Here is a 12,882-nt window from a genome sequence, read left to right on the forward strand (position 1 = left end):
TAATCGCTATGTAATCCAATGTAACTACTGTCTGTTTATTTTAACTGTGGAGCTTTTCTCCCCGGGCCTCCGCTGAAAATGGACCTGCGTCCAGTCGGACACTCCCGGTCAACAAATGTAAATAAATAAATAAATAAATAAAATATACTACCTGTTCAGCTTGCAGACTGTGTGAATTGCACTGTCAGAATACCGGCAGTTCATTTGATTGACAGTTCAGAGCTCAGCCATCAATAAATGTGGTTGTGCGAGTGCTGGCGGGTTAGGATTAGAGTAAGGTTTAGTAAGGTGATAGCTTTAGTGTGTGCATGTTTGCTGGTTAGTATTTGTGATGTTATGTTGTCCTCTCTTGCCTTCATTGTATGCTGGTTGGGTTCGGAAGCGAGTATCGGTTCCAACTCGGCGTAATACAAAAGCTCAAGAGCTTCCACTGGCTCGAGGCTATGCCTTATCCCATGATGCTCCGGGATCATAACCCAGATCTTGTTTGCCACTCAAGCAGATCGGGTGTCTTCTGGCTGGCTCTTGGCTAAGTTGGATAATTCTAATACTTTTTGATATTTTTGTGGTATAGTTAAATAGTTTGTCTAGAGTGTTTGATTTGTGCTACTCCTTCTCCTCCTGCTGTTGGCCATCGTCGTCTCATCAGGCCTCTTCTTGTATTATCATACCTCCCTATCCCTGAGCTCATTTGAGGTAGAGAGCTTTCCCTTTCCTCAAGAAGCTCGTTTAAGTTAGAGGGCTTCTAGCAGCCCGTTGAACTTAGAGGGCTGTTTCCCTTTCCTGATTTCCCTTCTTGTCCCGAAGAGAATCTGTTAAATCTCCTCTGTGTGTGTTGTGCGCTATTTATATAAAAAAAAGAAAAAAAAAGGTTTTCTGCAGTTTTAAGATAGTGTGGTTTTTCATTTTATTATTACTAGTTTAAGTGTTGTTTTAAATGGGAGTTTCTTCCTTTGAGTTTATAATACAGTTCTTGTTGGATATTACCTTTTTTTGGGCAGTTATACTTTGTGAGGTAACAAAGTGAAATATTTATAGCTATATATATATATATATATATATATATATATATATATATATATATATATATATACTTTTTTATCTGTTGCTTGTGTGTTTACAGTTGCTAGTCATGTCTATAGAACATAAAGAACACAAACAGTCTGGATTTAAAAAGTGCAACCAATGTAGCCAAAAAATGTCTCTCATGGATGGGCACACCAGTTGTGTTTATTGTCTGGGTGCTCTCCATTTACAAGAATCCTGTACATTTTGTAATGCCTTTAGCAGCAGGGTTTTACTAGAGTGCATAAACAAGCTGATTGTTCAGGGTCCCTTTTTCAGAGACCTTGGAAGGGTCGCAGAGCTCCAAACATCCTTCTGGATCTCCTTCTTCTTCAAAATCGGAGAAGGTGGAAAAGAGATCCTTAGCCTCAGATCAGGCTATGGAACCTCCTACAAAATTGCTAAGCCTACAGTGTCGGAACCAAGGACTCTTGGCTCCAAAACGTCTCTGTCTTTGGTTCCATCCCAGGACTACAGAACTGATAGAGCTGCAGGTCAGGAGTCGATCCCCAGTGTTGGAGCTGATTTCTCCGACCCTGAGATCCCTGCTCTTAGAAAGAACGAAATCACCTTCATTATCCTCCAGTTGCTCCAGGAGCCTGTCTGATGATGACATGGAGTGGGTGTTGAGGAGACTGCTTCGTACACCGGCACTGGGAAAAATACTGTCGACTCCGACCCATAAGGAACGGGAGCCGATTAAGGCACTATCCCCTGCTTCGATTCTTCCTCTGACCTTGTTGGTGGCTTTGGAGCCAGAAGGCTCGTAGCCGATAGTAGTGGAAACGTTGGAACCGAGACCTACTGCAGACTCTTAGGTTCTGACATCTGCTCTGATGTCCTCGTTTCCTTTGGGTTCCAGGGAGTCTGGGAGCCGACGCTGTCCTGTCGGGTCTGGGGAGGGTAGTTGGCTCGGACAGCTGTCTGAGCCAGCTCTACCTCTTGGGGCTTTGGTGAGGTTAAGCTCCGCCCCTACATCGGCTTCGGAGGCAACCACTCAGTTTCGGGGCCTGTCTCTCAGTTCTTCAGAGCCAGGTACCTCCTCGGAGTGGGGTGAGGGGTTTTTGAGCTGATGGAGAGAGTGCTGTCACCACCGACAGCTCCATTCTCAGGTCCGAGCACTCTTCCCCCAAAAGCACCTCTGTCGGTCTCAGCACCATTGCCTCCCCAAGCGTGGAGACCCTGAGTCCCAGGAAGCCCCTGTGGGTGAGACTGTCTCTTCTGAAACTTCCCCAGAGTACCCCTCTGAGGAAGTCCCTCAGAAGGAATTGTGTAAGTGGAAGCACATAGACTCCCCTGATGAGTCTATCATGTCTGATACTGACCTGGATGATTCTGAAGGATCCCTACGGTCCCCCTCGGAAGATGTTTCCTTTGCAGACATCCTGGAGATCCTCAAGAGGAGGCATGGCTGGAAGCCCACTAATTCTTTGGAGGATGAGTTAGTATACCTGGAGGCTTTTGGGTCTTGCCCTACCACCTCTTGGGTGTCTCCACCTTTTGACTAATTAATGGACATGATTGCTCGGAAGGTGTGGGGCTCCCCAGATACAGTGGAGCCTGTTCTGAGGAGGCCAGACAAATTCATTACAGCACCCTCAGACAAAGAATTCTTAACTAAAGGGGTCCCAGTAAATGCTATGGTGGTGGTGGGGGCCACCAAGAAGGAGTTGTCAGAAACCTCCATGTCTGTTAATCCTCCGAATAAAGACTCTCGCATGAAGGACAGATATGGGAAGCATATTTTTTCTTCAGTGGCTTTTACACTTCAATCGCTGAATTACTTGACCCATTTTACAAGACTTCAAAGGGATCTCCTGAAGGAGCTAGGAGATACCCTCCAGGTTACAGTAGCTGCTTGGGTTTCTGAAAAAGTTTCTTCTCAGCTCTCCACCTTAAAATCCATGGTCAACTCCTCTTTGCAGCTGCTTTCATATGCAGCTGATGGAGTGAGTCGGGCAGCAGTTACAGGAATTTCCTTAAGGAGACATTCCTGGATGTGTCTATGTAACTTTGCTGAACCCTTCAAGTCTTCCTTCACGAATGCCCCTTTTGATGGCTCATCATTGTTCAGGCCCAAAGTTAAAGAGACCTTGACCAGGTGCAGACAGGAGGGAAAGACTGTCTGCCTTGGGGGTCCATTTTTCTGCACCCACCAGAGCTTATCCTAAAGGTTAGAGAGGAGGGAAAATGTGGTTCCACAAATCCCAAAGAGTATTTCCCAATGCACGTGGTGACTCTTCTCCCAAAAGCAGGGAAGGCAAGAGGGGAAGTAACAATGTAAGATGCTGACCTTGCGGCCGAGGAGGTCTGCAGAATCAAGGCTACAGGGATTATTTCCCTGGGAGGCCTTGTCAGCTCTCCTGAGTGGAGGCCCATCTCTCTGTCTCTGGAGGCATTCGAGGGAAGCTTATCTTTGTACCCAAATGCCTGGCTAGATATCACACAAGACAAATGGGTACAAACAATCATATCCAGAGATTATTACATACTCTTTTCCACTCCCCCCTTGGAAAACCAATCTGTCTCAGATATTCCACCCAGTCAAAGGGACCAAGCAACAACAGAGGTACAGAAGTTGCTAGAAAAAAAGAGTCATCCAAAATTTCCCCGCAGACCAACTAGGATTCGGAACTCTCTCAAGGTTCATTTTAGTTCCAAAAAAGACAGAGGACTGGAGACCCATTTTGGATCTCAGCAGATTGAACAAATCCATCAAGAAATCAAAGTTCCAGATGGTGACACTGCAGTCAATCCTCCCCTTTCTGGGGAAAGACAATTGGATATGCTCGATAGATCTCCAGGATGCGTACTTCCACATAAAAATGGACAGGTGATCCAGAAGATACATTTTCGTCTGGGAGCCAGTTATTATCAGTTTTGAGCTCTCCCCTTTGGTCTCACTACAGCCTCCAGAGTGTTAACCAAATGGTAGTAGTCATGGCTCACTTGAGACGTCTAGGATTCCCACACCTAGATGACTGGTTCCTGGCTGCCACCACCAAGCGTCTACTAGAACAAGCAAGGGATGAAACCATACATCTCTGTACCAAGATAGGCATTACAATAAATTTCAAAAAATCTGGCTTGTTGCCTTCACAGCTTCTTATATTTTTAGGAGCAAATTTAGACTGAAAAGAAATGATGGCAAGACTAACACCCAAAAGAATTCAGTCCCTACATCATCAAAAGGATAGTTCATAAGAAGACTGTTTTGCAGGTTCTGGGCACCATGGCAACTGCTATCATTCTAATACCTCTAGCGAGGTTACACATGCAAATCCTTCAATGGCTACTTTTCCCCAATGGTCCATACAGGATCTGCCACTGTCGCACAAGATCATTATTACAGAGTCCTGCAGAATGACCTGCAGTGGTGGCTTCATACGACTCAGTTGTCCACGGGATGCCCTTTTGTTTTTCCACAGCCTACGGCCACACTGACCACAGATGCTTCTCAGATGGGGGGGCATTATCTGGCAAGGTCTGTCTAAGACATCTGGCATGCCACTTGCACATCAATGTCCTGGAGATGAGAGCTGTGCTCTACGTGTTGCGAGCATTCCAAGACTCTCTGCCGATAGGAACTATTGCAGTTCAGACAGACAACATGTCAGTGATGTGGTATATAAACAAACAAGGAGAGACCAGATCGTACCCTCATGTCAAGAAGCACAACAGGTATGGCAATGGGCTGTCTCTTCTTAATGTTTTCTCACTGCAATGCATATCCTGGGGAAATCCATCATGATAGCGGACAAACTCAGCAGAGCAATTCTAATGCCTCATGAGTGGTCCCTGAAACAAGAGGTTGCGGACAGGATTTTCCACAAATGGGGCCAGCCATGCTGTGACCTATTCTCCATGTCCATGAACACCAAGTGCAGCAGCTACTTTGTCCTGACCCCCCCCCTCGAGGAAATCATCCAGGCATGCGCTCATTATTGGCCCCCAGTACTACTTTACGCATTCCCTCCCTTTCCCCTGATTCCGAAGGTCCTTCAGAAAGCTAAAACATTGAGAAGCACCTTGATTCTCATAGCACCATACTGGCCTTGACAGATTTGGTTCCCCCTTTCTCAGGTCCCATCTCCTGGAGAAACTGTGGATCCTGGACCCAGTTCCAGACCTTTTGACCCATTCGTCAGGGAAGTTCCATCTCTCCATCAAGACCCTGAATTTGACAGCATGGCTTCTCCAGTTCCACAAATAGCCAGGCTCCATGACATCTCCTCCTCAGTTAAACACATATTGATTTCTGTACATAAACCATCTACTAGGAAGCTTTACTCTAACAAATGGAAAAGATTTTCTCACTGAGCCTAAGCAGTGCTAGAATTTCTCACTAAACGTTTTAATGAGGGTGCAGCTGCAGCTACAGTTAGGGTCCAGCTAGCTGCTATTTCTAATTTTCACAATGGGGAAAAAGACCTAAAAATCATGTCCCACAATCTTTTTTAGGTCTCCTGCTGAGACCTCCAGTCAGAGAACCCCCAGCACCATGGGGTCTATCTAAACTCCTTAATTTTATCCCCCTTTAAACCTGCTTCATCATGCGACTTGAAATTTTTGTCATGGAAGACACTTTTCTTGGTGGCCATTACATCCGCTAAATGCGTATCTGAACTCCAAGCTTTATCTGTGCATACTCCCTACATAATTTTTCAGAAATATAAGAGTATCCTTACATACTAATATTTCCTTCCTCCCAAAAGTGTGCTCAGAGGCCAATCTAAACCACTCTATTGAACTGCCAGTGTTCTTCCCAAATTATGGCAACAGGGCAGAATATAAATTACACCAAATGGATATGCATAGACAGTTGCACTTCTATATGCATAGAACCAAAGACTTTAGAAAATCAGATCAATTATTTGTGTCATTTTCAGAAAAGAGGACAGGATTGTCAGTTTCTAAAGTAACGCTCTCAAAATGGCTTACAGACTATTTCGTTCACATGCATTTCACAAAACAGGCAATTACCAGGCAAGGTGAGAGGCCATTCTACAAGAGCTATTGCTGCTTCCTCTGCCTTCCAGGCTAGACTCCTTTGGAAATCAATTTGTGCAGCAGCCACTTGGGTAAGGCCTCATACCTTTATCACTCATTTCAAAGTGTACATGGCCTCCCAGAACGGGGCTTCCTTTGGTTCCACTGTTCTGAAGAGTTTATTCCCTTGAGCCACCCAAGAAAGACACTGTCCCAACCAGCATAGAATGAAGGCAAGATATGACAAGATAACATTAAGAAGTTATGTACTCACCATAATGTTCCATGTTTGTTGTCCATTTTGCCTTCATTCTTGCGTCCAACCCTCCTTCCTCCTTCGCTCCTGGAGGATCGGGCAGATTATTATCTCTATATTTGGTTTATGGAGTCTCTGTTTCCCATCTGGGTTTATTTAGATAGGGTGTTATTGTTGTGGTATTTATGCTTTCTCTTGCAAACAAGATATGGGTTATGATCCTGGAGCATCACGGGATAGGGCATAGCCTCGAGCCAGTGGAAGCTCTCGAGCCTTTGTATTAAGCCGAGTAGGAACTGATACTCGGTTCTGAACCCAACCAACATAGAATGAAGGCAAGATGAACAACAAACATGGAACGTTATGGTGAGTACATAACTTCTTATTTCTGAGCCTGCCTTATGTAGGATTTTTTTTCCATGTTAAGGTATACAGGAGTGGCGTTATGGTTAGGGGTAGCATGCGTTAGTAAGGTGGTGTGGAGGGGCAGCTGCCCCTGCCCCTACATGGGCACTTTACCTTAGATCAACCCTTTCAGTAGCAGTAACATTATTCAGATAAATACCGTCCTATGGTATTACTAGGTTGTGCTGATTTTGCTTGCTTTGTTTACTTTATTTGATTCTGAGCTTTGTTTACTCTGGGGTTTGGATGGCTTTTGTTAGTTCTGTACTTTCTTTATTTTGATCCAACAATATTATCAACTGATAATATAACATTCTAACATACACATGACACTACAGGCATCGAGAACTCCATTAGAAAACAACACTAAATGAAAACCATAAACACTGTAGCTCATACAATTAACTTGGTATATAAAACATATCAGTAGACACTGGCCACATCGTGAAACCAGTCTGGTTAATTAAAGAAAAAAATGTAAACAAAATGATTTAGGTTGTACATAAAAAGGAAATTATAAAGGAGACTGTTATACAGAGAAGTATTTTGCGAAGGTAGTAGGAACAGAAATAGTTGTAATGGAATTCAAAAATGCTAGGAACAAATATTTTGCAGTTCTTGTGGAGAGAGAGAGAGAAGAGAAAAAAAGTATTTCAATATTTACTGCTAGGGAAAATGTATAGGCTTAGTAAGCCAGGTGTTTTTATAATCTATTAAAGTTCACATTTCAGTAGCTAAACATGAATGCTGCTACTAAACTTGTTTTCATACAGTGGTAATCAGATGCCTTTATTTTAGGAATCTGTGAGTTTTTTGCATCAGGTAAGTACTCCTGTGTCCCATGGTTCTTGTGATATAAAAAAATAAGACCATAATAAATCATTTCAAAACATTTCCCACATTTAATGTGACCTATAACCTGTACAATTCAATTGAAAAACAAACAAATCTGTTAGGGGAAAAATATAAAAAATAAAAAATGTACAATAAGCTGGTTGCTTAAGTATGCACACCCTTAAACTAATACTTTGTTGAAACACCTTTTGATTTAATTACATCTGGTTCTAAGATATATAAAGGATTTCAACCCTGCAGTTCTTTACTAAAGAAAAAAACAAGTATTAAGTGCCTCCCATCTGCGTATGAAATAACAGAACCGTGCTGTAAATATATTTCTGTGAATGGCTATTTAAGCAATAATGATTATCACTAATTTCCAGCAATCAGAGCTTGAAGGGGCCTAGAGTCCCAAGTAACAATGAGGGCAGTCAGATGTCTTACTGACTGTAGTATCTTGTCTGTAAACATTCTGTATACTGTAAGTCATTTTTAGCCTAATTAAAAGTTCTTCAGTTTCATTGCATTTTAAAAGGTTTAACATCAGTCACATTTGTTTGCCTTTTGACATTGCTGTAAGTCTAAGAAGAGCTTGTTTTTGACATTTTCCTGGTTAGAAACGTTGCCAGGAACTGCAACCACATTCCAAGCTAGAACTTCCAGTTCCTAAGAGTTACATTGTAGCAGAGTTTCCATTTCTGGATAACATAATGCTTTGATTACTGTTACTTGACTTAGAATACCATCTGTCCTGCAGTAGAGATGAATCATTTTCCGAAGTCCAATTTCAGCATGAATTGCTGTTGGCGAGAATATCTTGTAGTATTGTTGGCCAATAGCCAGACTGTGTTTTATCAATCTGGCTTCTAATCATTTTTGTAATTAAAACAGACATAATCTCTTTCATTTTCAGTGTTATATGTCATATTTTTTCCTTTCAGAAGATCTCATGCAATGTTTTAGAGGAATCCCTGGTGTCTGATGATGTTGTCACTACTGAGGAAGCCAAAATCAACGCTGAGAGCTTCATCAGTGAGGAAGGGCTGGTCCGATTACTTGAGCAAGCATCAGAACTGTTTATTGAAGTAAGATGTTTGAAAAACATAACAACTTGCAAACATTTGCAAAGGCATTGTCTAGTACCCAAGATAAAGTAATTTATGTGGTCAGCACACTCCATAGATTACTTCCAATCATGGTTCTTTTTTTATTACACATGAATGATAAAACTTTAAAGTTAAACTTAATTAATGTGATGCCTTAAGCACTTTACAAAACCTCAACCAGCTATTTCATTAATGTCACAAGGAAGTCAATGCTCTACTGTACAGCTGAAGTATTTGCTAAAATTATCTATGAGTTGTTTGAATGTTTTTGGCCTGGAAATGTGTGAGGAATCATTTTGTTTCTTTTTTTTTTTAATTTTATTATCTATTTTTGTTTGTCAGTTACATATCTGATCATTGCTATTTTCTGTGAAGTTGTACAGCCCAGCACAACTTGTACGTCAGCATACACATACAATAGAATCATTTTTATTATCTCATGTTTTAACAAAGTGCCGAAAAAATGCAAATACATCACGGCATGTACAATGCTTACATAGTGAATGGCAAACAGTTCTGACAATGAGTAGAGGAACAGGGATGGGTGTGAGTAATGCTACAAGAAGACAGAGGTAGATAATAGATGCAGAAGTATTATGGAAGTCACCTGGATGAGGAAATAGGAGAGGTACATGGAGGTGTCAAGAATTTGGCTAGTAGATGTTTGCTACATAGTCTGTTACTTAAGTCTTGTTACAGATGCCCTCATGTTCTGACATTACCCATAATGATATATGAATATATTCAGATATATATACATTGGGAAGGAGAGCAAATGGAAGCATTTTCTGATTGCTTTTAATTTTTTTAGCTCCCCTAGAGCTGTCTGCATGTCTCAGAGCCCCTCCTCAAGCCTGTAGAATGGAGACATTCCTTTCACTGCACCAACATAACTCCCAGAACAGGGCCCTCATGTCAGGGCTGCTTTGTGTAACACTGGGGGAGAAGGTGGAGAGAAAATTAGAACAAACTGTTACAACACCCTCTTTTTTTTTATTTCCTACCAGTGTCTAGTTCATCTGGTCCACAGACATCAGCTAGTGCACTCAGAAAATTGTTTTTTTTTTTTTAATTAATGCTAGAGTCCTTAGTCTCTAAAGTGGCTTGCTGTCCTTCCATGAAAATTCAGTGTTTATTTCATTTGGGTTTGCATAGCATTTCATTTTGTAGTTCATTAAATAATTACTTTGTATTATTTCTGATCATAAACATACAGTTGTTTCACAGAGCCCTATATAAATACAAGTTGCTCATTTTAAGACTGATTTTCCCAGCTGAATCAAGCCTTGTTCCTTTCACTTCTTACAGTTTTAATTTTAGATGATTTTAGATGATACTATCTTGATGATGTTCTTTTAATCATCAGAATCCTGACGATGCATGAAGCAGAAGCTTGTTTTTTTTTTTTGGGTCCATCCTAGTATTCTACTTATAACCAGTGTCAACAAACTTAGACAACAATTGCTCTTTAGTACAGAAGTCACACACTATGATAAAATCATGTACGATTTGGTTGGAAGCCACTGTAGAACATCAAGTGAACTGGCTTATTATTTGCCTGTAGGCAGTCATTACCACCAAGTTCCAGATTTATTATGATGCTTTCCATATCTGTGCCACTGAACTGCTGAAGTGTTAGTCTATATGTTTACAGATTACTTAAAATAAGCCCTAAAACAAAACTACCTTTAACAAAAATGTATAGAAAATACTTTTGTAATTAAGTGTCCTACCTAACAGACATAGCATAATAACTTTAGGTGACACTTAATTGTTTTAATAAACTGTTTACTAATGTAGATTACATTATTAGTATAGCAAATAAGATAAAATCTATCAAAATACCTGAATGTTTGCAGCTAACATGAAATAACTGCCCTCCTTTTCCACATTCTGTTTGTCCCAGCCTGATGTATACCCATTAACAGGTATTTATTGCATGAATTTATTCCGAGGATCTGCCACCCTCAGTACATTGCCCTTTTCACTGGAATATGAGTTTTGCTTGCTTAGCTTGTGAGATAACCTAGCCTCTTGAAGAATAATGACAGGTAGTGTGAATGAAATGCATCCTGCTGATAAAACTGAGCAAAATTTTGAATGCATATTGACTCTAGCTCTTTTATCTGGCTAGTAATAGATGGCTAAACTCCACATTTGACACTGAGGAAAACAGAAAGAACAAGTCAGTAGAGAAACATTGGAAGGGTAACAAGTGTTTAATGTTTTATTAGCATAGATACATGACAGGAAACTGACTCAAGTAAAGGCAGACATATTGCTCAAGTATATTTGGAAGTTATTTAGTATATATATATATATATATATATATATATATATATATATATATGTGTGTGTGTGTGTGTGTGTGTGTGTGTGTTATATCTTTAGGAAAAATCTTTCATTCATCCTCCCACATATAAACCGCATATAAACCGCATACACACATTTGTATTTTGTAATGATGCAATTTTTTTTTTTTATCAGGATGCAGGCCTGGCCTTTCCTCATGTGGGAACAACAGAGTTATAATTAATCAGAATCAGACAGAAGTTACATTTGCTTACTGTATTTAATCATTTTAGTGTGTGTACCAAGATACTTGGCGTCAGCTACTTGCTTTGTTGCTGACTATTCACTTTTTTACCTTTTCAACAAATGAATGAATGAAAGGACATTACAAATAAAGAGAAATTATGAAAAAGATTGCACTAAAGTCCCTCAGAAGTACTAAAGGGCAATTTATTAGTATAGCTACTGCTGCAATTGGATGCACTGCTCCATATTGGTCCATGTGGTGGCTTGGTAAAAAGCTTAATTTTCTCTTCTAAGAATCATACTTCTTTGATCTGTATTGAAATTATATAACATATTGCTGAGGGCAAAAGATCTTTAAGATTTCTTGCAGGTCTGATTTTTCTAACATAGGGTTTCTGTCATAATTTTCCCCCAGTCATCTGATTGTCCAAAGGCTGCAAAACAACATATTTTGCAAGGGGCAACTCTCCAACACTTTCTAACATGTGGTAAGGCCCCACACTCTGAAGTGTATATATATATATATATATATATATATATATATATATATATATATATATATATATATATATATATATATATATTCTGCTCATCTTCCGAGTGGTTGGCTGCTGAGATTCACCTGCATAAATCAACTGACAAAAGCTGATTTAAGTATACTTTTCTCTGCACTTATTTAAGATTAGAAATTTGTAGATAATTGTTACACTTGAATACTAGCTGCAGTTAGTCTCCCACTCCCCTCCCTGTTCTTGTTGTGGTATCAATCTTGGTGCTCTGGAATTACCCGCCCTGCTGTAAATCTGTTTTTGGACACTCTTACTGGGCCCATCTCATTTGCTCACTCAGCTGAGTACAGTGAGGTCATATTTTGATTTCAGACACTCCTACCAGTCCCATCTTCTCTGCTGTGTACAGAGAGAGCACTTGGGAAGGACATCCCCTATAGCATTTTAATCTGCTCTGTTTCCTCCCTCTCCACAAAAAAAAAAAAATTACTTATAGTTTCTTGAGCTGCTCTTACATAACTGTCTTCTACCTTAATACCTTAATTTGCTGTTCTGTGTGCTTTAAAGTGTAAAAGTGCTCTTATTTGATTTTTCATAAACTTGTTTTTGTCATTTTTAACTTATCTGCATTTATTTAAACTGTATTTGCCTTAATATTACTACACACTCGTGTGCTAACTTGTACTGCATTTAAAGTGTTTTTGCTACTGTCATTAGCTCATTCTTTCTAATACCGAGATAACTTTTTGAGAAAGCCAACCCACTTAACTTAAGAAAAAAAAATATATATATATATATATATATATATATTTTCCAAGCTTGTTTTCTACCTTTCCTGTAGGTAGTCTAGTCCAGATACAGATTTGCTGTATCCAGGACTGTTTGTAAGCTTCTGTGCCCCAAGCCTTTCTGTGTTGGAGAGAAGCCTTCTAGCTTATCGGTGGGAGTGGTAAGCACAAGGTAGCCTATCTACCACAAGAGTGGTTTCTGGCCCAGTAATTGTAGTTTATTGGCTGTTTGGGCAGTTTTTCTATCTCTTTCAACTTTCTGGTTTAAAAGCCTGTGTTTGCACTTGTTTCTCACCTTTCCTGTAACTAGTCTAGTCCAGATACAGATTTCATGTATCCAGGACTATTTGTAAGCTTCTGTGCCCCCAAGCCTTTCTGTGTTGGAGGGA

General features: G+C 40.2%; 1 protein-coding gene across 1 annotated transcript in view; it reads left to right on the forward strand.

The window, feature by feature from the left end:
• The window catches only part of LOC122787839 (dedicator of cytokinesis protein 7-like), a 4,057,077-nt gene that overhangs the window by 3,783,260 nt on the left and 260,935 nt on the right, over positions 1–12,882 (forward strand). The window contains exon 40 of the mRNA XM_044054755.1: positions 8,494–8,637. Within this exon, the coding sequence (XP_043910690.1) occupies positions 8,494–8,637 (144 nt within the window). The remainder of the gene's footprint in view (positions 1–8,493; positions 8,638–12,882) is intronic.

This window comes from Protopterus annectens, chromosome 13.part0, assembly GCF_019279795.1.
Source record: "Protopterus annectens isolate FY-2018-M chromosome 13.part0, PAN1.0, whole genome shotgun sequence".
Taxonomy (NCBI): domain Eukaryota; kingdom Metazoa; phylum Chordata; order Ceratodontiformes; family Protopteridae; genus Protopterus; species Protopterus annectens.